The 24,510-nt window shown below is 58.8% G+C and overlaps 2 protein-coding genes across 14 annotated transcripts in view; both read right to left on the reverse strand.

Annotated features, from left to right (window-relative positions):
* Window positions 1-220: 220 nt before the first annotated feature.
* On the reverse strand, window positions 221-4,530 carry TMEM161A (transmembrane protein 161A). The gene is made up of 11 exons (XM_054050137.1): window positions 4,403-4,530; window positions 4,250-4,330; window positions 3,897-3,994; window positions 3,644-3,800; window positions 2,903-3,054; window positions 2,760-2,820; window positions 2,492-2,635; window positions 2,164-2,277; window positions 1,465-1,639; window positions 1,296-1,392; window positions 221-1,075 (listed from the first exon to the last, which is right to left on the reverse strand). Exons 1-11 carry the CDS (start codon window positions 4,498-4,500, stop codon window positions 825-827), a joined length of 1,428 nt encoding a protein of 475 aa, XP_053906112.1. The 5' UTR covers window positions 4,501-4,530; the 3' UTR covers window positions 221-824.
* Window positions 4,531-8,735: 4,205 nt separating this feature from the next.
* LOC128849244 (uncharacterized) overlaps window positions 8,736-24,510 on the reverse strand; it is a 37,085-nt gene continuing 21,310 nt past the window's right edge. For 8 of the 13 annotated variants that reach the window (XM_054050150.1, XM_054050154.1, XM_054050149.1 and 5 more), the window contains 2 exons: window positions 22,290-22,662; window positions 13,469-16,093 (listed from right to left, as the gene is read on the reverse strand). In XM_054050150.1, coding sequence (XP_053906125.1) covers window positions 16,006-16,093; window positions 22,290-22,662 — 461 coding nt within the window. In that variant the 3' untranslated portion in view covers window positions 13,469-16,005. Of the gene's footprint in view, window positions 9,734-13,468; window positions 16,094-20,360; window positions 22,663-24,510 lie in introns of those variants that run through there. The other 5 variants (XR_008447269.1, XR_008447267.1, XR_008447268.1 and 2 more) reach the window with 3 other exon arrangements.

The following is a 24,510-nucleotide window of genomic DNA, read 5'->3' on the forward strand; positions in this document are numbered from 1 at the left end:
CAGGCCAGGTTGGATGGGGCTTTGGAGCCCCTGATCCAGTGGGAGGTGTCCCTGCGGTGGCACTGGATGGGCTTTGAGGTCCCTTCCAACCCAAACCATTCCATGATTCCTCTTGCTCAGCCTCCTCCTGCTGCAATGATGTGTGCGGAGCCGCGATTGTCCTCCTCGAAGGGTTTCCGGACCGCAGGGTGCAAACACAGCGGCTCTCCGCGTGGCAAACGACACTCTGGGTTACTTATTTATTTCTATAACAGCCCAACAGCCGAGGCCGCTGGGCCTGAGGGTTTCACACCAAGCAACGGGATGACTCCAGGGAGCTCCGACCCTCCAAACACCCCCTCCCTCAGCCGGTGGAGGCAAACGCAGAGCCGAGCCCCGGGTCTGCGCTGGCACGGCAAGCTGCCGCCCCAGCCTGGCTGTGGGGTCTCCTCCATGGAAAGGCGATCCCTGCAGCATCCTCACGGTGCCCAGCACGTCGTACCCCAGGGGAGCAGCCTGGGACAGCCAGGATGGGGCAGAGCACGCAGCGGCAAACCCGGCTGCAGCTCTTCCATCGCCAGGTGGGACTGGAAGAGGGTTCAGAGCCCAGAGAGGCAGCGGGGTGAGAGCAGGCACAGCGGTGACGGGTGGCAGGAGCAGGCGATGCCCATGCCAGCCTGGATGCGTAAACCCCATCCTGCAGAGAGCTGGTGGCTGAAATGTCCCCATATGTGTGTCCACACGTGCCACCAGCACATACAAAGGGGAAACCAGCCAAGGCAGGAGCCAGGGGAGCAGCAGCCGGGCACCGACTGCATCCCGAGACAGGTCCCAGCTCCCCCGGGTCAGGCTGACAGGTACTGGTGGAAGTAGAAGCCGAACAGGCTGGTGACAAGCTGGCAGACGGCCACCCACCAGGTGAGGAAGGCAAAAAGTCCACGGAAGAAGAGAGGAGTGAAGATGCTGCCCAAGATGCCGGTGATCTGCTCCACCGCCGCGCGCACGTCCTCCCCATCCTCCCCGCTGGGCGGTGGCGATGCCGTGGCTGCCAGAGGGAGGGGAGGGGGCTCCGGGTACAGCCCCCACGAGTGGTGCCCTGTGTGACAGAGGGGACAGGTCCACAGGGGCTGCTCCCTGCACTGCAGCCCCATCCCCACACATCAGCTGTGCTGGTGGCCGAGTCCCAGCGCGCTCGCTGCAGGCATTGGGGTCACTGCCTTGAGAGCCTGAGGATGCCTGGGACGCCCACAGCTCGATGATGACGCGCAGGTCTCATCCTGCCCCTCCGGAGCTCGTGTCCCCCACCACCTCCTTACCCAGCGTCTTGAGGAGCAGCGTGCAGTGCAGGGTGAGGATGATGGGTCCCAGGTACTGCAGGCTGACCACCGAGACGTAGCAGTAGATCCTGGTGACCTGCGGGCAGCGCGGATGAGCAGGAACCCAGCGGCTCTGCCTGAACCCCAATTCCCAGCCCGGCACCCGCACCTTGCGCTGGATCTCCAGGACGGGGATGCGCCCGGCTTCCTTCTTCATCTGCTCCACCCAGCGCTCGGCCAGACCCAGGTACGCCTGGAGGTGGTGGCGGGTGACGGCCAAGCGCAAGAGGCAGAGGCCAACGATGGTCCAGAGCCGCGCGGTGTTGTAGGCAGAGTCGGACATGCTGGGGTCAGAGGAGGAGCCTGTCAGGGACACCTTGAGGTCCCAGAGAGGGTGTCTGACGGGAGAGTGTTGGCCGTGGGGAGGATGGGGGACTCCTTCCAGTAGGGAAAGGGGCTCCAGGAAAGCTGGAGAGGGGCTCTTGTTTAGGGAGTGCAGGGATAGGAGGAGGGGGAACGTTTTGAAGCTGAAAGAGGGGAGAGTGAGATGAGATCTCAGGCAGAAATGTTTTGCTGTGAGGGTGGGGAGGCCCTGGCCCAGGTTGCCCAGAGCAGTGGTGGCTGCCCCATCCCTGGAGGGGTTCCAGGCCAGGTTGGATGGGGCTTGGAGCCCCTGATCCAGTGGGAGGTGTCCCTGCCCATGGCAGGGGGTGGGACTGGATGGGCTTTGAGGTCCCTTCTAACCCAAACCATTCCATGATTTTACAGGTGTTGGAGGAGGGAGACTGGTGCCTCATGTGCCTCAGTTTCCCCTTGGAGCAAGGATGCCGGGGCACGGAGCTGAACTGGCTGCTGATGCCTCACTTACATCTGCACCCTCTGCTTGCCCATCGGCGCGTGCAGCAGGAAGTCCCGCGAGATGGGCTTGATCCACATCATCACCACCAGGATAGGTGCCAGGAAACTCGCATGGAGCAGGACCCTGCAGAGGAGCCGTCAGAGCCCCTCACGCAGCCTGGTGCCCCCAGCTCCATCCCTCCATGCCCAGGGACCGGTTCCCACCCACCCCCTCCTCTCCACCCCCTCCCATCACCCAACCTCCTCACAGCCCTGCAGCCGCAGAGCCGGGGTTCCCAGCTCCGAGACGCCAGCACCGACCCCCTCGCCTCCTTCCCCACCCATAGATTTCACCCAACTGGGTCAGGGGTTTGTCAGCCGCCATCCGGAGAGCGTCGAGGTGCATCTGGGCCAGGCGCAAGCCCGGGAAGGTCAAGCAGGCACCCAGGAAGGAGCAGAGGGCCACCAGCCCCAGCTTGAAGGCCAGCTTGGCGAGGGGCAGCCTGCAGAGAGAAGGTGGGACGGGTCAGCCCCGACGCTGGTGAGCCCTGGAGGTCTTCCCACCCCAGACTTCCAAAACACCTGCCCAGACTGCCCGTTTCCCTCCCCACCCGACCACCAACTCACGTCCACTCCCAGCCTCGCTGCTTCAGGACGCTCTCCAGGTTGGTGCTGACGCCGGCCAGCCCTGCGGGGAGCGACCGCTGTCAGTGGGGCGCCCACAGCCCCAGCGACCACCCGCCCTCCTCCCAACATTCCTCTCCACCCACCGGGCTCGAGGCCAAACTCCAGGTAGTCCTCACGGATGATCAGGGCCACCATGGCGAGGAGGAGGAAGAAGAAGGCAAAGGTGAGGCAGACTGAGCGCTCCCCACCCTCCTCTGAGCGGAAGTAATGGCGCATCACTGTGAAGAAGACCTTGCTGCAGGTGAGGGGTGGCCGTCAAGGCAACCAGGAGCTTCAAGACCACCCTCCACCACCAGTGGGACCCCCCCCTGCTCATTAGCACATGGTAAAGCATCCACGTCGTTAGTCCAGCACCACCTTCTCTGCACGGAAGGTTCTCCGCTCATCAGTAAGTGGTTCATAAATTTAGTTTTTCCACCTCAACTGGCTTTTCATGGAGGAAAAACAAGTATGGGGGCTTCCCTTTCCCACCCACTGCCAGCATGGACCCACCAGGCGGTGGCAATCGCTCCCCAAAAGTTATAGAATCATTGAATCATGGAATGATTTGGGTTGGAAAGGACCTCAAAGCCCATCCAGTTCCACCCCCTGCCATGGGCAGGGACACCTCCCACTGGCTCAGGGGCTCCAAGCCCCATCCAACCTGGCCTGGAACCCCTCCAGGGATGGGGCAGCCACCGCTGCACTGGGCACCCTGGGCCAGGGCCTCCCCACCCTCACAGCAAAACATTTCTGCCTAAGATCTCATCTCAATCTCTGCTCTTTCAGCTGAAAACCCTCCCTTGTCCTCTCCCTCTGCCCTCCCTACGTCGCCAGAAGGATACATGGAGAAAGCGACCGTGAGCAGGCACCAGAGCACGCCGATGTTCATCTCCTTCTGGGGGTCCACCAGGCAGTAGTAGCCCTCGGTGAAGATGTACACGGCGGTGGCGTAGACGGCAAAATCCACGAACCACTGGTAATCCAGGAAATAACGGAGCACTGGTGGGACAATCGGGGGTGTCACTGTGCTGTGGGAACCCGCAGGGGAGACCGAGGGTCCCGACTCCAAGGCAGAGGAGGGAGTCGGGGGGTTACCAAGGGCATCCACGGCGGTGATGGGGCTGGTGTCCAGGTGGAGGTCGATGTCCCGGGGCACGGTTAGGGGCTTGTCATCCGTCACACCGTTCACCCTCCTGCAAGGGACACCCGGGCTGGGGATGGCAGGCAAGGAGCCGGCTCGTCCCTTGTGCCCCACCGTGCAGAAAGCCCCTCGCGTGGTGGCATGTCCCTGGCTCGGGGCTCCCTGTCACAAGCATCAGCCCCGAGACGGTCTGTGGCCAAGGGTGGTACCGTCACCTCCCAGGTAGAACCCCCGGACGAGTCCCGTTAGCACCAATTAACAATATCCATCGATTTAAGTCCTTCACATGGGCGCGAGGTGGGCTGACCTGTCCCGCTTGCTCTTGGGGCGCTGCTTGCCGGCCAGGGCACAGAGCTCCTCGTCCGATGGGTGCCGGTAGCGGTGGAGGCTGGAAGGGAGCAGCCGCGGTCAGGGGCGCTGGGTGTCCCCGAGGCCCCCCGGGGAGGGACGGGATACGTACCTGCCATTGCAGAGCAGCCAGCGGGCGAAGGAGCAGTGCGGGGACAGCTTCTGCATGAGGCTGGCGGCCAGCAGGGTCACCACCACCTGCACCCCCATCACCGCCTGCAGGGACACCCTCAGCGCTCCAGCGGGCACCACCGGGGCTGTGAACCCCAGACCCCTCCCTGCCACGGGACACCCCCGGCATGGACCTCTCGGACATGCACAGCCCTGGGATGCACTGGAAACGCATCCTTTGGAAGCTAACACCCCTCAAACACCCTGGGCATGGACATCTTGGACAGGCACCCCCCTGGGCCACCCTGACCATGCACCCCTCGGGCAGACACCCCTGGGACACCCGGGCATGCACCCTCCTTGGGATGCACCCCTGGGCCATGCACCCCCCCAGGACAGCCCGTGCATGCTCCCCCAGGTATGCACCCCCCCAGAACAGCCCGTGCATGCTGCCCCAGGTATGCACCCCCCCAAGAACAGCCCGTGCATGCTCCCCCAGGTATGCAACCCCCCAGAACAGTCCGTGCATGCTCCCCCAGGTATGCACCCCCCCAGGACAGCCTGTGCATGCTCCCCCAGGTATGCACCCCCCCAGGACAGCCCGTGCATGCTCCCCCAGGTATGCACCCTCCTAGGACAGCCCGTGCATGCTCCCCCAGGCATGCCCCCCCCCAGGACAGCCCGGATGCGCTCCCCCGGAGCCGCGACCCCGCCGTCCCCGTGCAGGGACCCCCTCCCGGCGCTCACCATGCCGGGGTCACAGCAAAGGCGGCCGCAGGAAGCCCCTCCGCCGCCGCCGCCCCGCGACGGCCAATCGGCTGCGCCCCTGGCGCTGATTGGCAGCTTCTCGGCCAATGGGGGTGCGGCGCGGCGGGGGGGCGGGTCCTCCGCTTCCGAGGGCGCTGCCTCCTGGGAGCCGCCGTCCCCGGGGCCGCGGGTTCGAGTCCCGGCAGCGCCGTGCGGGGCAGCGGCTGCGAGCGTGGGTGTGCGTGAAACCACAGCCGTGCGTGTGCCTGCACCCTCTGTGTGTGTGTGTGTAGAGGGGATTGCACCTCAAGGGCCCCTTGAGGGGGAGGCTGTGCAATCCCCATACCTGCACGCAGCCCCCGGGCTCTGTATTTTGGGGCAAAGGGGGACACAGGAGTTCGAGCAGTGGTGGCTCCATCCTCATGACCTCCCTGACCCCCTCTGCCCCGGGCCCAGGGCTGGCTGAGCTGGGACCTTCCGCTCCCCGCTGCTCTCGCTGGAGCAATGGTCAGAGAATCACATAACTTCATAGAATCGTGGAATGGTTTGGGTTGGAAGGGACCTCAAAGCCCATCCAGTGCCACCCCTGCCATGGGCAGGGACACCTCCCACTGGATCAGGGGCTCCAAACCCCATCCAACCTGGCCTGGAACCCCTCCAGGGATGGGGCACCACTGCTCTGGGCACCCTGGGCCAGGGCCTCCCCACCTTTGTGTTTCTTCCGATACCTCATCTCAATCTTCCCTTTTTCAGCTTAAAACTGTTCCCCTTTGCTCTGTCACTGCACTCTTGATGCTATGGGTCAGGCTGTAACCATCTCTCCCACTGTGTCCTTCTGACCACAACTTCCTTGCAAGAGAAATGGGCTTTTCTCCTGCATTTGTAGAATCCTGGAATGGTTTGGGTTGGAAGGCATCATCCAGTTTGACCAACCGCTGCCATGGGTATGGACCCCTCCCTCTAGACCAGGTTTGTCTCCCCCATTGCTGCCCAACTGCCTCTCCCCGTGAGCATGGGAGGAGCTGGAGGTGGACGAAGCCAGGGCAGATCTTGCTGGGTGCAGCTCATCCCAACTGACGATGGCTCAGGGGCTTCAGTGCCCACCACGGCGTCAGCCCCTGCGTCACGGCGGGGATGTGCAGGCATTTCAGCTGAGCTCGGGGTTAGTTGAGGCTGTGACAGCCGAGCCCTACGAGGAGCACCCAGCGACAGAGGCTCGGGGGGTGCTGGTGGGTGCCCCTGGTCCAGGCAGGGTGCTGGTGGCCCCGAGGGGTTGCCATGGATATCCATCTCTCAGGCAACGGGATGTGCTTCCCACTAGATGTCGCTTCTGCCTGTGCCCTCAGCATCCCCTGCGGGTTGGGGTACCCAAGCTTTGGGGGGCCACCTCCTCTGCCCCAGGCTGGCCTGGGAATGCAGCCCCCTGTGTGCCCGCTGTGACAGCCTCGGCCGGGAGCCGAGCAGCCAACGGAGAGGAGAACTCGGGGGGCTGCGACACCAGCAAATCCCTCCGGCTTTGCCAGAGTGACCCAATCCCGCTGCCAGGCGCCCCCGGCTGTGAGCTGAGCCAGGGTCTGCGGAAGCATCCAGCCCCATCCCCTTTGCCAGCTGGGAGCAGCCCATGCCCTGCCCTCCCAGTCCCCCCAGTTCCTCCACTGGTGGGGCGGGAACTGCACAATCCGGTGGCTGCGCATCTCTGGAACGAATGCAGGGCCCCAGGATCCTCGCAGCCCCCACGGCGTTGGCTTTCAGCTCCGCCGAGACACATAAAAAGGAGGGAAAGATGGAAGATGGATGCTTGGAGAGCACCCCCCAGCCTGGCTGCCCTCCCCCAGGACACAAAAGCCCCTTTGAGGACTGATTTTACACCGCCCGAATTAGCATCAGCAAAGGGAGCTGCCGCCACCGGCGGTTGTCGGTGCTGCTGTAAAGTCCTCAAACGAACCGGGATCTCCCATCCTGCGCCCGCTGATGGGGTGCTGGGCCCAGAACCATCCCCGCGTGCCCGCGGAGGCGATTCCCCGAAGGGCTGGGGCTTGGCAGCAACGTGGCACCCAAGGAGCCAAAGTCGATCCATGGACAACCGAGCTCATTCTGCAGACGGGGAACCCCACCAGCACCGTGTCTGGGGACCAGCTTGAGGATTTCCCACCTCTGGGTGATGCTGGGGGCAGCTGGTGGGCCCTGAGCCGCTCTGTGCCCGTTCCCCCCGCTGAAGTTTCCCATTTTGCACAAAGCCGGTGGCGGGCATTGTCCGGGCTGCATCGCATTACCCAGGGCTCCCGGAGAAATCACTTGTATTTCACGCTCCATTGAGCAGCTGCCTGTATATATTTTCTGTGTTGCACTTTTAGCATGACAAAAGGAGAGGGCCTGTGAACTCCTTGCTCTTCAGACCTCTCCGACACATCCCCTGAGCGGAGCCCCCCTCGGTTAGCATAACAAACTGCCACGCTCCCTCCGATGTGCTCCCACTCCCTCCCGGCCCCTTTTCCCTTGGGTAATTTAATGTATAACTCAATATTTGGGCGTCTGGGTCGTTGGCGGCGGCGGACGAGCACGTGCTGGCGGGGTTCGGAGGTAGGGATTCCAGCAAGGATGCTCTTCCGATGCATCCGCAGAGGAACAATTTAGGATGGACGTTAGGAAATAGTTCTTCACCGAAAGAAGAATTGGCAGAAGCTGCCCAGGGAGGCGATTGAGTCCCCATCCCCGGAGGGGTTTACAAAGCGGGTAGACGAGGTGCTTGGGGATGTGATTTAGTAGTAGAGAGGTATGGTTGGAACTGATGATGTCTAAGGTCTTTTCCAACCTAATGATTCTATGATTCTAAGAACCTGCCCGGTCCCCATGCTATGTTTAACCAGGAACGCTGGTGGGACCTCGTAGCCATCCCTGGGAAAGGATCGGAGCTGGAGCAGCCCTGGCTGGACCCAGCGCTGACTCCGTGGCTCCAGCGAGCCACCAAAGCCACCAGCCTCTGCGGTGACGCCACGCACCGAACTCCGTCTGCTCCTGGAGGTGCTGGTCTCCAGGCTCTGGTTTTGCCTTCGTATTTGACTTAAAGACAGAAAAATGAGAGATGTTGAGCTGGAGAGAATCTTAAGACCCGCGGCACCAGTTGTGCCTGGAGCAACCGATGCACTGAGAGCTGGTTGTGCTGGCCGGGTGCTTGTCCCTCCCAGGACCCTGTTTGAACACCCTGTCCCACCCGTCACCCCCGAGGAGCCCTGGGGACGGGAAAAGTGGGGCCAGACCCCATTCCTGGCTGTGGGGTGGAAATGAGGAGAGGAAGAGAGTGCAATGGTGAGGTGAGATATGCCCGTTCCCACGCCGGCCAAGCCCAGAGCCAGGCTGTTCCTTCCTCTCCCAGCCCAAAAGGGATGGGACGTGGTCCCCTCTGGGGGACCTCAGGGCACCCCACACCCATGGGAAGGAGAGGCTGGTGAGATAAACGCTTGACCCCCTGGGAGGAGAACCCACGCTGGACACACGGGGATTTGGAATGTCCTGCAAGAAACAGGGGCAAAATCCTGCTCAAACACCAGTGGCGCGAGGGAGATGAGGCTGTGACACTGCTGGGGGCTTTGAACACCTTTAATGTACATCATAGTTTTTCCCTCCTTTCACCTCCTTGAGCTGCAGACCTTATGCTCCGGACGCCTCGGGCTCGGTGGCAGTGTCCCCTCAGTGTCTTGGGATGTCATCTCATGGTCTGCGCACTCCGTCCAGCACCGAATTGTGGGGCTGCCCCCTGGGTAAGTCGGATATCAGCCTTGGGGCTGCTTATCTGGGCAGGGAGGGAGGGAGAGACCCTTACCCTGGGGACAGGAAAGGCATCCGCAGGGGTCCTGTCCGCTCTTCAAACTGAGCTTTGGCTCTTCTCCAGCCTTTCTTGGTCACCTGGACCCCATGGCATCTTCTCGCCTCACCTGTTAATGGGAGAAACTGGTGTGAGCCCAGTCCCTGCCTGGTGAGTCCGGTGGGGTGGCCGGGAGGTGACAGTGTCACGGCCACACTAACTCCCTGCCCCAACGATTTCTGCTGCCCCTACAACCGCAGTCCCCATCCCACCGTGCACTTGGAGACATTTCCACTGGGGTGTGGCAGTGGGGACGGGCAGGAGTTTGGGGTCAGAGGGTATTTAAGGGGCTCAGTGACCCCGTGGGGCATGCGGAAAGAGGGCAGGGGACAGTGGGAGCAGGAAAAACCATGGCTCTGCCAATGCCTAACGGGGAGGAGAGCTCCCACCAGGGCAGGAGATGGACTCATGTCCTGCAAAACTCACCTAAGTCCTTTAAGGTGCTGCTCCCAAAGCATCAGAGCTCTGGGGACACCCGGGCGCTGCTGTGGGGCTCACGGGGTCCCCACCTCCCACCCCATTCCCATGGGATGCTCCACAAAATCCTCACCGGGAGCCGCGCTGGCTCTCTTGCCAACAGGCTGACGCTCACGCTGTCCCCAGAGCACGTGGTGGCACCTCTTCGCTCACGTCCTTGTTGCTGCCGGTCACTCTCGGGCGGTCCCGATGCCCGGGATGTGGGGTGCAGTCCCCAGAGCCCCCATCCCGGCGCCGCGCAGCTGCCTGCGGACAAACATCCCAGCGTTAGGAGATCAACAGGCACCGGGGCTGCAGCGCAGCGTCGCGGTGCACGCACCCCTCGCCTAAATCCAGTCTCCTCTTGCGTTTTCCCCCTCCAGCCTTTCCCTTATGCCATTGGAAGGGTCCTGAGCCCAAATTTGCTCATTAATTATCCGTTTGGGGCATCCTTGTGCCCTCCCTTCACGTTCAGCCCTCAGCCCTGCTTCATGGGGTGCTAAAGCTGTGCTGGCGGGTGCTGCGTGGCATAAACCAAGTGTCTGTTCTTGTCGGCCCACGAGGGCTCTGCTGGATTTGGGGTTCAGGTCCACCCCTGTCTGTGGTTTGGGGGGTGGATCAGTGCAGGCATCGCCTTTCCCTGACACCGATACCCTCGGGGATGCCCACGGGGCCGCGCACCCCCACCTGAGTGTGTTTGCATGTGCTGAGATTGCCCGATGCTCCGGAAGGAGCATCGCATGTGGAAAAGCTCCTTCTAGATGCTTTTTATGCTTCGGCTTTGCCAGAGCCTGGTTGGGCTCTCCCTCTGGGATGCTGCAAAGCTGCTGGGATGCAGGGATGATGCTCGCTGCCGGTGGGCTCCCCTGCACAGCCAGGCTTCCTGCAAACCCAACCTTTCCCACTGCAATCCCATTTAAACCCTCTTCTCAGCTCTCTCCTGCGCTGACAATACCACCTCTGTGCCCCATCTCAAAGGACTTTTGTCCGGGGGATGCAGATGCCCCGGATCCCCCTTTCCAGGGGTCGCTGCGCTGCTTCCTTACAGGATCAGGGCAACACCACACAGGGGCTGCCCACACTTCCCGGGAGCTTGGGATTCACAGTGGTGCTCGTTCTATCTCCCTGCAGCCAAGGGGGTGCCCCTGTGCCCCCCATCTCCCCTATCCCATGGGGTGAGTCCGCTCGAGCCAAGGATCTGTGCAGCGCCTGGCGCAGGGATGGCCAGGAACGGGATAAAGATCTCAGCAGCTCACCCGGGGTGATGGGAAGAGAAAGAACTCCATCTCTTTGCCTCAAACGGTGTGAAATTAATAAACCAAGGTGTGTTTCCAGTATTTCCTCTTTACCAAAACGCTCAGCTATTTTCTCTTTCCCCCTAACGGACTGCCCAAGCCCCGTGGCTTACGAGGCACGAAGCGACCTCGTCGGATGTTCCTCCTCCTCAACCGTTGCTGAGGTGCAGTGAGAGCCGTGGGCATCTTCTCTCTGCTCTGATATGGGGACAAGAGGTGAGTGACCCCCAGGGAGCCCTGGGGTGATTTGTGGGTGCAGACCTGGGCTGGTGGCACTGCTCAGCCCTCCCGGGGACAATAACCCCTGGAGAGGTGGCTGTAAGGTGGGAATTGGGGTGTCCGGGGAGTCCACACACCCTCCCTCCCCCTCCTGCCCTGCCCTCGCCAAGCTGGGAACAGCTTGAGTGTCCAGGCAGGGAATTCATTTAAATAAATTTCCATAGGGATTAATTTCGCTCCCTCCCTGGCAGCGCGCGGAGGCGAGAGGTGTATGAGGAAAGCTGAGCCTGGCTTGGGGGGGGTGGGGGAGATGAGGAGGACGGGGGGTGCCTTCCTCTCTCCACAGCCCCATCCATCCTCACTGCCCTTCATCCTTTCCAGCCTCTGGAAGGTTTTAAGCCCAGCTCGGTGGGTGCCCGGTGGATGCTGCTCCCAAGCTGGACGAGCACCCAGTGCCAATCCTCAAGTGCCCAAAACATCAAAACTTCACAAACAAAGGTAGAAGGAGCCAAGAGTCAGCTTCAGGTGGCCCAAAATACCATCCAGGAGGGAGAGATTTGCGGTGATGGGAAGAAAATCCATGGGATTTGCCATGGTTGAAAGCCCTCGGATGCCCCCACGCCACCCCAGGATCCTTGTCCTGGCTGTGTCCCTGTGCAGGGTGACACAGGGAGGGCTTCTCCATCCCAGGGCTTCTCCATCCGAGGGCTTTTCCATCCGTGCCGATGGGCTCCGGCAGGAGAGGAGAGGAGAGGAGAGGAGAGGAGAGGAGAGGAGAGGAGAGGAGAGGAGAGGAGAGGAGAGGAGAGGAGAGGAGAGGAGAGGAGAGGAGAGGAGAGGAGAGGAGAGGAGAGGAGAGGAGAGGAGAGGAGAGGAGAGGAGAGGAGAGGAGAGGAGAGGAGAGGAGAGGAGAGGAGAGGAGAGGAGAGGAGAGGAGAGGGGGACACGGGGAAGCCACCAGCAATTCTTCTGCTGAGGAATCCAACCCACAGGTCCCCCCGATCTCTGCTCACCCCCATCCTCCCCCACCGCCAACAGGGATAAGCGAGGGCTGGGAAAATGCTCCTGGAGCAGCCGCGCCGTCTGGATGCTTGGAAAGCCCAGAAGCCAATCATGTTATGATGGTTTTTTGGCTTTTCCAGCCCTTCCCAGGACTCCCGGTGCAGGGAACACCCTTTCAGAGAGGAGAAATGAAAATCCCCCTCCCCTGCAAGAGCATCTAAATGACAGATGCTGGGTTTTTTCCACTCTGCTTAGGATTTGGGATTCAAAACACGCAACGGATTGAAATAACCGGGGTAAATAAAATAAATCAGGGCTAGCGAACACTTGGAAACAAGCGGAGCGATAGCTATTTTTGGCTGTCAAATTTGGGAGGTTTTAAGGCTCCTTCAGGGCACGAACTGCTGCAAGAATTCATTACCGCTGCAGCAAAAGAAAAGCGCGGTGAGGAAGGAGTTTCCTTTCTCCTCCCGGGGAGATGGAGACGGGCAAACCCAGCAGTGCCAGGTCTGCCGGGGGCTTTGCACATACTGGAATGCTGATTTTTGGGGGCTCTAAGGTGGAAAATGGGGATGCTGGATGATTCCTGGAGGGAATGTCCCATCGAGGGTCTGTCCTGGGAAGATGCTGTTGCTCCGAAGTGGAGCTTTTGAGGATGGATATAGCAGAATTTAACCTGTTTGGAGCTTTTTGAGGATGGATATAGCAGAATTTCTTTGAAAATGCCCAGCGGAGCGCAGAACACTGGGATAGTTTAAAAGAAATACCCTTTCCAAATGGAGTTTTTGCATGGATTTAAATTTGTAGGTGCCTCGCATCCCTTTGGAAAAGCAAAGCAGTGGAAGGGCAGCTCTCGCCCTGCAGTGCCAGCCTCCACCAGCTCCGGCTCTAAAGCACCCAGACCCTCTTTGCTTTGGTGCTGCAGCACCTGCTGGCACCCAGCGCTGTCCCGGTGTCCCGTGCTTCGTTTGCTTGGGTTCGTTAAGGCTTGAAGATGCGGGCAAGCAGGGATGGGAGGAAAGCGTGCAGCCTTGCTGGTGGCTGGGCTCGTTTTGGAAGCCTGGGCTGGTGGGTGGCTCTGCCTCGAAGCCCCAGGAGCTGCAGAGCTGGGATGGAGGGGATGGAAATCAGCTTTTTGGGGTGCACACTGTGCCTTAAGTCCCCCTTTTCTCCAAGAAGACGCTCTGCATGTTGCTCACCTCTCGTTCCTGGGTAAACCACCCTTGCTTTGTGTCACAGGGCTGCCCTGGAGCTCGGAACAGGCACCCACGGTGCATCCCAGGACACACAGCCCCTGGGGGTGCTGGGGGGCAGCGCCCGACTCCAATGAGCTGAATTATAGTTTAAGGCAAAGCTCGGTGTCAGCACGGAGGTTCTCTGCTCTTTGCCATGGAAACAAGCGTTGCTAAGGGATTGGAGGAAAATAGTCTAAAAATCTAAGTTTACGTGGCAGCAGGATGGAACCCCTGGTCCTGAGGGGGGGGGGGGGTGGATGGGGCTGTCCTTGCAGTGGCAGCTTGAAAGCTCCAGTTCTCCTGCAGGGACAAACCCCTGGTATTGGGAGAACTGGGGTGACGTGGGGTGGGCAAGGACTCCCCAGCAGCGTTGGCGTGGTCCTGGGGTTGCTCCCACACAGAGCTGGGGGTGCCAGGCCTGCACCCTTTAATCATATTTGTTATTAAATAGACTCATAAAAGGGTGCCCAAGGGATAAACCCACCAGAAGTCGGAGAAGGTGCAATGCTGGGCTCTGCACGGTGCCTCAGTTTCCCTTCCTGCATCACCGACGCGGCTTGCTGCCATCAAGACCCACTTCTCCCGACATCCTCCGTGGGCACGCTGAGCCAGTTAACTTTATTAATTTTATGGGCATGAGGAAAAGAGATTTGGGGGGGGAATAATATGGGCAGGGGCCACCTCTGACCTTGACCCCCGTCCTGGCTCCCCGCGGCAGCTGGGCCGTCTCGCCGACGGCTCAATGGGCGCTTTGTCTGCGCCCGACGGCCCCACGCAGCCCCGTCGCCCCCAATAATATTTATGGAGTCGGCAGTCACCTTCTCCCCTGCTCCCTGCATCTCAATAACAGCCGGGCTGGGGCGATCCGGGGAATCTGGGGATTTATAGTCCGGAGAGTGGCTGCTCTTCACCCCGTGGGGTGGGGAGTGCCGGATCCTGCCCCTCCGATACAGCTTGTGTGTGGGAATAACAGCTTGGGATCGCAGCGCTCCAGGCTTGCTTTCTTTCTTAAAAGATGCCTGTTTCAAAGCAAACAGGTGGGGGGCATTTTCTTGCTTTTCCCACGTCCTGCGAAGCCGCTCTGCTCCCAAATCAGCTTTGAAGGGGGGTGGAAAAGGTGGTGAAAATGCATTGATGGTTTACTCTGCTGTGGTTTTGCTCACCGGTCAGTTCTTCCAGCAATTAAAACAGCTGAAAGCTCCTTTCCGAAGCTCCAGCAAAGAATATTATGAATATATATATATATATATTATATATATAATAAAGTTCCTTCTGTCAGAGATGCTGTGAATGGGTGTTGGAGATGCTGGGGGTGGGTGCGGTCCCAGCACCCCGAGATGTTGGAGGACTCGGGTCTGCCCTGAGCCCATGGAGGGCCCTCAGGAAGCTCCCTCAGCACCTCCAGCTCTGCAGCTGATGATTGAAGCAAAGGCGTTTGTTCAGGAGGGGATGGAGCAGAGTAACCGTAGTGTTTGGTGAAGGAAGAGGAGGGTGAGGGAAGGCGCAGGGCGCGGCCGTCACCCTGAGTTGCTGGGATTTGGAAGATCCGGATGAGGGATAACTTCTCTCTGATGGGTGACGTGAGGCGAGGAAGGACCAGACGTGAATCCAAGTTCCTGCTGAGTTCTCTACCAATACCAGACCCGAATCCGGGGGGGAATTGGGCCAATATGGGCTGTTTGGGTTGTTCCCAGATGCTCTGGCTTGTAGGAACCGGGCAATCAAGGCAGATGCTATTGACGCTATTCTCGCATGGATAGAAGTGAGAACCTCTCAGTGTGGAGCAGATGCTGAGCGATGGGAAATTGCTGAGGTTCGTGTCCTTCTCTGCTTCTTGGAAGGAAAACCAGCCCAGAGCGGATCCAGCAAATCCCCAGGTGATTCACCGGGCATCCAGGCGTGACACCGACAGCTCTTCCAACAACCGTGCCAGATCTTCGAGGACCCTAAATCCCCCCTCACGATGTGGAGTTGCTCCCGCATGCCGTCCCCGTCCTGCAGAAAGTGGAGTTTGGGGCTGTTTCACTGGACTTCGGGAGATGCCCCAGGATAAATGAACCAAACTGGTCCTTTCGCTGTCGTCTTCTGATAAATCCTCTCATTTGGAGCAAATCAGCCCATGGGTGATCCATGGGGCAGCGCGATCTTCCTGTGCTGACAGACATTTCTGAGCTGATTTGGTCCTTCCTTCTGCTCATCAAGCTGGGAGGTAACGGGCAGAAAGCTGCTGGGATGCCGACTATGTCCACAAACCTCCCTGCACGGAAAATCCTCATTTTGGGCTGTTTAGCCCCAGAGCTGCAGGTACCGCTGTGCTTCAAGCAGGGCTTTCCCTGGGGCTGGAGGATCATCCTGACCCCCAAATACTGTATGACAGAGAGGAAGGATGCTGGGAAAAGCAGAGCTGTGATTTCCACGCATCCCAAGCTCCTTTTCAGCCGATCCATCACGGGATCAGCTACAACCCCGGTCCCCCTGTCCCCATTGCACCGGGGCACCAGAAATATGAGCATCCATCAGCGCTGCTCCCCATCCCATCTTGAGCCAGAGCAGCTTCCAGACTATTTAAAAGAGGAACCCAATCTATTTTCCTCCTCCTCCTCCTCCGGATGCAGATTGGAAGGCGCCGTGGAGCATTCCGCTGATGCTCGATGCAGTATCTGCGCAGCCTGGAGCTGCTCCTTCCCGAGGCCCCTGCGCAGGGGCTGCTCCTCGCTATGCCGCAGAGCATCTCCCGTCAGCCCTGCGCGCACGCGGCCTCTTCCCATTCCCCTTCCCCAGGGCTCGTTCAGGGAAATGCTGTGTGACACCGGCCCTCGAGCGCTGGCATCCGGAGATGGATCTGGAGTGTCACCTCCTGCCACCTCATCCCCAGCCTGAGGAGCGGATGCATGGGAGATAAGAAGCCGCAAAGAGCGGAGTGAGCAGAGGAAGATGGGGAAAAGAAAGTACCGAGAGGCAAATATAAACTGGTTTTAGTGACGCTGGAATGCCAGAGCTGCTTTATGCAAAGGGTTTGTGTTGCTCTCCACGCAGGGCAGGAGAAGCCGGGCTGGGAAAAGACGGATCCTATCAATGCCTTGGATGCCATGCGTTTAGTCCCGGTGGGAAACAGGGTTTTGCTGCACGAGGAGGGTGCAAGAAGGTGGCAGGGGCGCAGACAGAGCAGGAGGCAGCTCAGTGCCCAACCGATGGCTGCCACCAAGCCACAAACCGGCTCGTGAAGGGCTGGAGCCACGGCCACAGCGTCTGCCCGCGGCCCCTCGCGCTCCCTGGCCACCGGCGACGGGGAGTGCCGAGGCCGGTGCAGCCCTCCGGGGAGCGAGCTGCCGGCGGGCGGGTGGGCGATGGAGGGTGGTTGTAACAAGCATCATTGCCGGCTTGCTGAGCTAGGCATAATTGTTGCAAAACCGCTGCGCACATGCTGAGCTTCATAATTATCAGGCTTGTCTGCAAGGCTCTCCCTTCCCCCAGCGCAACGGCACACTTGATTATGATTATGGTGGCTAATTTTGTCTGGTGCATCTTAGGCATATGGGCCCCCACCTGCTCTGAATATGCAAACGCCGCTGATTTGCTCCTCGGCGGCCGGGGGCCAGTGGGCAGGCGGGGAGGGGGAACCTGCCCAGCGCCGCAGACAAAGAAATCCCACGTGGCGGCGCGGGCACAAAGAGCCACCGGCATCGGAGCTGCCCACGGCACGGCGATGCCCGCCTTGGGCGAGGTCTTTGGTGGTGTTTCCCATGGGCGAGAGGGAGCGTCTGTGAGCAGTGGAAGTGTGCGGAGCGGTGTGCACGTACACCGTGGCGTGTATGTACACCGTGCACATCTAAAACGCTATGAACATACCCCGTGGCGTGTCCATACATCATGGCATGCGTGTATACCATGGCATACACGATTACCATGCCATGCACATACACCAGGGCATGCATATATATCATGATATGCATGTATACCATACCATGGTGTGTATGTAGACCATGGCATGCAAATATATCATTGCGTGCACGTATACCGTGGTGTGCACGTATACCGTGGCGTGCAAGTACGCCGTAGCATGCACATACACCGTGCTGTGCACAAATCCCTTGGCATGCGTATACATCATGCTGCGCACAAACGCCATGGCATGCGCATATATCGTGCCGTGCGTCTATACCGTGGTGGGAACATACGATGTGGTGTGTGTATACATCACGGCACGCGCGTACACCGTAGGGTGTGCATACACCGCGGCACGCACGGACATGGTGTCATGCACATATACCATGGTGTGCACGCACAGCCTGGCATGCGCACATCCCGTGGGATGCACATACGCACCTCTACGCAACGCACACCCTACGGGCAACCCCTGCCACGCAACCCCCCAGCATTTGCCTTTGCTCTCGCCTGGCTTTCCCGCGTTGCCGTTGGATGCATCTGCATCCCGCAGCCTTGCAGAGCCTTCCCTGCCCACCGTAACGGATTGTTTTGTGAAATGTATGTCGGGAAGGCTCATAAAAGCACCCGCGCGACGGCGAAGGGCAGCTGAGGTGGGCTCCCGTCTGCCTCGCCGGGACCGCTGTCAGGGGGGCTTTGCCATGCTAATGGATAATTAGATAGGCAGACAGACTGACAAGGATCCAGATGGATGGATAGATGCCACGAGGATCTGGTGACAGATAAATAGGCAGATGCTAATGGGCAGCGCAAACAACAGCTTAGGCTCCTGCTAATTCCCACTGTAATTTTTAAGCTCTCCACCCTCCCCCTCTTTTCACCCCTCTCTCCCCCCACCGCGGAGCTCTCACCAGTGCATCCATCACTTATATTTATATTAATTTCTTTGCACAGAAGTAGCAGGAATGGCTGGTGAGGGCTCCGAGGAATAATGAGGAGCAGTGAGCTGAGGTGGGCGTCGTGCGGGGGCTCAGGGAGGTGAAACCCCTGGGGTTACCCTGGAACCGGCCAGCGCCGGGCTTGGCTGTCGAGGCGTCTTCATCCCCATCCTTCCATTCCTCCCACCGCCACCGTCCCAACACTGATTTATTTTTCAGTTAATAAAACCAAACCAGAAAAGGTTTGTCCCTTTTTTTTTAACCACAGGGATGAGAAGAAAATTGTGAATGGAGAAGAGGTGGATTAGAGCTGGAGAACCACAGCCAAGCGGGCGATGGAGACAAAAGAAAGCATCTTCTCTTGTTTTCCCTTGCCGCGGGGAATCCACGTGGCAGTTGCAGGAAGGTGGGGAAAGTGGGAAGGGGAGATAAATCCTGCTGGAAGGATTTTAGCAGCACCCACACCACTTGGGAGATTTACAGCCCTGCGCTTCGCAGCCTCCTGCCTGCCATGGGTGCTGCTCACCTGCTGCACGCGGCCGGGCTCATTAGGACCCCCGGTTAATGAGATATGGGGGTGTGGGGATGCTCGCGTGTTTGTAGACCTTGGGTCTTCCCAGCCTGGCAGGGACATCGCTGCCACCACTGCCACCCCCCATCCCAGCCTTGGTGTGAGCCGGAGCCTCGAGCATCCTCCCGTGGGTACCAGGCTGCCACACTCTACTGCCACTGGCGCTGCCTTATCTGCCCATCTCCTGCTTTATCATTTCGCCCTGATCTGTCTCTGAGCCCATCAGCCCTCTGTTATCTTTTCTTTCTTCCCCTCCGTGTCTTTTTATTCTGCATTTCTCTCTCTTGCTGGTCTCCTTCCTCCCCTGCGCCATAGATTTCCCTTCTCTTCCCCACCCTCTCTCTTCTCCTGCACGTTTTCCCTCTCTCCAGTGCGCTTTCTCTCCCCTCTGCCATCCTGGGAGAGGACGGCAGGACCGTGGCGGTGGGGACAAGACGGGGCTGTGTCCCTGGGATGCTCTCCTGCTCCTGTTTCAGGCTGAGCTGGGAAATACAGCCCAGGAAATGCCACGGGTGCCTCCTGCATCTCAGCAGAGCTCTGGAGCTCTGGAGCCTGGTCTGGGATGGGGCAAACTGGTCCTGAGTCACCCAGAGCATCACTACCAGACCTGGTGGGAGTGATCTGTTCTTGCCGAGGAGAAAAACGGGAGCCAGAGGAGAAAAACACCTTATTCCACCCAAACTGTGGCCAACGTCAAGGCTGGGGATGGGGAAGCATCCCCAGTCCCTCCGTGTCCATCGCCGCAGGACCACCGGCAGTGAGGAGGGGGTGTCTGCAGCGGCTCTGGGGTGGCCGTATCCGGCACCCGCTATCTAGGTCAGAGCCGGTGCGGCGAGAGCGCGCGTGGGGGCCCAGCCCTGGGGCTGCCCCTGCCGGCTGTCGAGCTACGGAGGGGATGGAACCCCTGGGAGCCTCTTAGCAGCACCCTAGATAGACCCCCCCCTCCCCGTGTCACCATAGAGAGATATATACGCACCCCATGTACGTGTGTACCTATATAATATATATTAAATACATATATTTGTATAACTCAGCCTTTTTCCGATGGAAGCAGCTTGCAGATGCAATTAAAAGTTTTACCAGACCTGACCGTGTTGCAAATATTCCAGGTTTGAAAGACGCTGATTCAGGTTCTCAGCCCCTTGCTGAGGCTGCGCCCGGGGGCTTTTCTGCCGTGTTCCCGCAGGTATTCCAAATTTCTTTCATTTGCTTTACAATGTACAGAGGAAAGAAAGAGAACTGTTTTCCTTATAAATAGAGATAGATGTATAAAAAATATTCCAGGGGATTTTTTTTTCCCTTGCACAGATCCTTCTTTCCAGGAGTTTTCCAGCCTTGGCTCCATCACCTTGCTTGGGCAGGTAAGGACCCAACTGAGAAGAATGGGTGGATGCAACTAAGAAATGCGGGAATTGGAAAACAATCCCTTTTCTGGGCACAGATGTAGAAAGCTCCTTCAATTCTCAATCATTTTCCTTCACAAACCGCCCTGGGAGAACCCCCAGAGCAGCTTCACCCATCCCTGTGCGTCAGCCCAGGGGACACTGGGACCACCGTGGGAAAAAATAAGACAATATTGAGAATGTGGGGATTGGAGAGGCTTAAATCGCGACCCCTCTTTGGGGGAATTAATTCTGGACCGGTTTCTTGCGGTGGCCGTCCCCTGCCCCGATCCCACTGCCTCTTTTGGGCAGTCGCCCTCACCCCTTTGCGAGCTCTTGCGGCTCTGGGGAGGATAAACGCGTGCAAACACAACCGTTGGCCAAGACAGACGGACGGAACCCCTCAGGACGGACAGAATGTGGCACGGGAAAGGGGGACGGCGATGGCATTGCCGAGACGTGGTGTTTAATTAAGATGCAGGAGCGGTTCTTTGGGTGCAAAAAGCGGAGGGGGAAGGGTTAAGGGGCGGCGGGAGAGAGGGGTGAGAAGAAAGCCTGAAGAAAAGAAGGGACCTCATAACACCGGAGGGGCTTGATGGCTTAATTACCATATTCAAATCTAATTAATTCCCCTTTGCATAAAAAGGCCACGGCGGGCGTGGGACCAGCCTTGCAGATGGCGTCTCATGCTCAGCACCATTTTGGGGCCGCCGGCCATCTTAGAGCGAGGAGGAGGAGGAGGAGAGCTTCGCCCGCGGCGCTGAGCATCTGCTCAGGGCACCCGTTGGGCACCGGGCTGCGACCGAGCGCCGGCACCTATGAACCCCAACACCCATGAACCCCAACACCCATCATCGACGTTGCTTTGAGGCTATTTAAAAGGAGGGGGGAGAAGGAAGGAAACAAAAATGGGTGGGAAAGGGCGATTTGAAGCGATGGGGCATCATAATGTGGAAGGATGAGTGCGCTCCTCGCCTTCGTTGGATCTCCCCACTCCATCCCCACGTTCCAGGTTCTCCAGATGGGATGGGCTGGTCTCCACGCCGATGGAGATTGGCTGGCGACGCGGGGATTAACGTCCCCAGGGGGATTTGTTGGAGGGGGTGGGCGATGTGGAGCGAGACCTATGTCTCCCCGGGTCCACCACCGAGCCTCGCTCTCCTAAAAAGCAGCACCGCCACTGCCGTGTGCCATGGACCATCCCCGAGCCACCTCCGGAGGGTGATCCCATGGGGATGCACCCCCATCCTCCTTGCGGTGCCGGCCAGAAGGAAAAGCAGCAAGAAATAACAGCCTCAAAGAGCAGATACCCAAACCCAGGCATTGTTTTTTTGGGAAAATAAGGGATAATATCCCTCATCTCCCCATGAAGAGTGAACCAAAACCCTGCTGGAAAACCATCCCTGAGAGCCTGGGCTGCCGACAGGCACCACGGCAGCGCCTGCGCCGGCTGCCAGGCTCATCCTGGGAAAGGTGAAAGTTATTTTTCTAATGTTTTGGACAGCTTTGCCGTCATGTGAAAAAAAAAAAAAAGAAAAAACAACCTCGGAGGAGCGAAGACCGCAGGCGATGTGGTTTTTCTCCCTTGACTGACTCCCAAGGATGCGACGCTGCTGCTGCTGCTGCGGGGATGCGCTCCTCCCTACCCCCTTCCCCGGTACTACTGGGGGCTGGGGTGGAATTGTCACCCCAAAACAGGCTTCTGGAAGGAGGTGGAAGTCGCTTGTGTGGCTAAATCCAGAGCCTGCCATCTGGAAAAATGAGATTTGGGGGGTGTTGGATGAGGCTGAAAGGGAAGATCTGTGGATGGTGGGGGAGGATGCACTCTCAGCTGGGGACAAAGCGAGAGGTGACGGGGGAAGATTCCCCCGTCATGCTGTTTTGCCATAAAAAAAGATGAGTTTGAGTCACAGAAGGAAGATTTTTGGATGTATATTAAATAGGAAAAGCGGGGAAGAAGTCAATTATTTGGCAACTAAAAGCTATTACCGATAGCCCAGCCTCCCACTAGCTTTGAGGGGGGAACCAAAATGTTTTCAAAGAGGAACATAAATAAAATGGGGACAAAAGCTGTCTTTTTTCTCGTGAAACAATGAGAAAAATATCAGTGTAGAACCTTGGAGCCTCGAAATCACAGCCACCTGCCTGGACATGGCAGTGAGAGCAGCGCAGCCGAGCACAGAGCCAGCGTGGGTCGCCCTGAACCTCCGTCCGGAGGGAGCCCGGGGCGAGGTTTTGCAGGGAAACCCAGTGTCGGGTTTGCAAGACGAGGAAAGCAAGAAAAGCCCAAACTTACCCCATCCAGGAAAGGTGAGGGGGTCTCGAGCATCCTTGGGGGACCAAAGCCAACTTCCCTTGCCTGGCTCCGCAGGCGCTGACTTTGCCGTGCAGGGATGCGACCAAACCCGCCCGTTCCCGACAACCGTGCATGACTTTGCTGCTGCAAACTGGTGCTGGGAGCAGCCTCCTCCTGGCCCGACGGCTCCCACGGTGCCCCACGGGGCTCTCCATCCTTTGATTTTCAGTGCTGTGGGGTGGGTGGGCTCCCCACGGCTCTGCCCAGCCTGGCCTGGGCGCTCCCCTTTGCTCTGGCTGCTTCATCCCATCCCAGACCACGGTGATGGACGTTGCTGGGCTGCGTTGATCAAAGCAAGGTGGGGATTTCTCCTCTGCAAAAAAACAAAACGAACAATGCTGTCACATTTAAAACCACACCGACCACCTGAAAAACCACACCGAACACCTCCAAAACCACACTGACCACCTCCAAAACCACATCGACCACCTGAAAAACCACATTGACCACATGAAAAACCACATCGACCACCTCCAAAACCACACGGACCGCCTCCAAAACACCGACTACTTCCAAAACCACACCGACCACCTCCAAACCCACACCGATCACCTCCAAAACCACATCGACCACCTCCAAAACCACACCGACCACCTCCAAAACACTGACTACTTCCAAAACCACACCAACCACCTCCAAACCCACACCGATCACCTCTAAAACCTCACCAACCACCTCCAGAATCACCCCAGTCTCGCTCTGCTCCTCATTGAGCCATTCTAAACATCCTCCACCCACACCGGGCAGGTCCACGCGGCCGAGACGGTGTTTTAAGAGGGTCACAAAGGTTTCTCGTGGTGCTGCTGGGGCGGAGTGAAGGGTCTCGGGGTCTCTGCACCCACCTCTGTGTACAAACTCAGCTCTAAGTACCCACATGGGTCTCTGCTTAGGGATGGGTTTCTGTTTGACCTTGTCAGCAGGGTCTGGAGAGATGGTCGAGTGGCTCCAAATCCCTATGGATCACAGACTGACTCCTGCATCCCATTTTACAGATGGGACAGCATCAGCAGGGAAAGGATTCAAACCTTCCAGGGAGCCGGTGGAGAGGAAAACCCCTCTATGTCAGATGACCCTCTGGATGTGCCCTTGGTCACAGAACGGTAGAATGGTTTGGGTTGGAAAGGACCTTACAGATCATCCAGTTCCACCCTTCTGTCCCTCAGCACCTCCTGCCATCAAGGCCTTGTTCTGCCCCAGAGAAGGCTTTTTGTCACCTAAAATCACAGGGTGGGGAGGTGAGGACTTCAGCCCCCCATCATCCATGTTCACCCTGCACAGCCCCACCCGGAGGGGCACCCATCAGCCTCGTTGCTTTGCTCCCTTAAAACTCATCCCCTCCAACACCTCTCAGCTCTCCCAAGGGTGTCCGATGGGAAGAGAGGACCCTAAAAAGACGGGAGACAGGGCAGGTTGACAGCACTGCCGCAGACGGGGGGGGACACCAAGGGGACACCCAAGGGGACGGGGGGCTCAGACACAAAGCTGCCATTGAGGGGGCTGCGCCGTGGGTCCCGGCCCTTCCTGCCCAGACACAATAGGGGCGGCCCCGCGCGCCACTTGTGCGCATTGTGCGGCAGCGGCCCCCCCCAAGGCCCTCCTTTCTGTCCCCCATCGGATAATGGATCCGCTTTGTGTGCTTGGCTGGACAAGGACTTTGTGGCGGAGAAAGAATCGGTGTTTGTCTGTCAGAAGAGATCGGCCAAGAAAGGGACAGGGAGGAGCGGTGGCTGGAGTGGGGCAGCGTCCCTCGCCGCAGCATTGGCCTTGTACTGCCGACAGCATTCCCAGTGATGCCGGCAGGGAAAAGTTCTTCCTTGAATTTGGGGGGGGGGGGTGCAGCTTGGTGACCGCTGTGCTATCAGATCCATCCCTCAAATATCCACCCCATCCTGGCAAGTATCATAGCGAGCATCTCAGTGAGCATCCCACTGAGCATCCCGGCGAGTATCCCACTGAGCATCCCGGCGAGTATCCCAATGGGCATCTCAGTGAGCATCCCATTGAGCATCCCAGTGAGCCTCCCATTAAGCATCCCAGCAAGTATCCCACTGAGCATTCCAGTGAGCATCCCGGCGAGTATCCCACTGAGCATCCCGGCGAGTATCCCACTGAGCATCCCGGCAAGTATCCCAGTGGGCATCCCACTGAGCATCCCGGCAAG

This window comes from Cuculus canorus, chromosome 27 (assembly GCF_017976375.1).
Source record: "Cuculus canorus isolate bCucCan1 chromosome 27, bCucCan1.pri, whole genome shotgun sequence".
Taxonomy (NCBI): domain Eukaryota; kingdom Metazoa; phylum Chordata; class Aves; order Cuculiformes; family Cuculidae; genus Cuculus; species Cuculus canorus.

What these genes read in the sequence shown, in the direction of transcription:
- TMEM161A (XM_054050137.1), bottom strand. Translation starts at nt 4,500, where the DNA reads ATGGGGGTGCAGGTGGTGGTGACCCTGCTGGCCGCCAGCCTCATGCAG. An exon ending in CTCACGGTCGCTTTCTCCAT is followed by an intron (nt 3,055 to 3,643) that starts GTATCCTTCTGG and finishes CCTCACCTGCAG; the next exon opens with CAAGGTCTTCTTCACAGTGA. An exon ending in GGCAAGCAGAGGGTGCAGAT is followed by an intron (nt 1,640 to 2,163) that starts GTAAGTGAGGCA and finishes CTCTGACCCCAG; the next exon opens with CATGTCCGACTCTGCCTACA.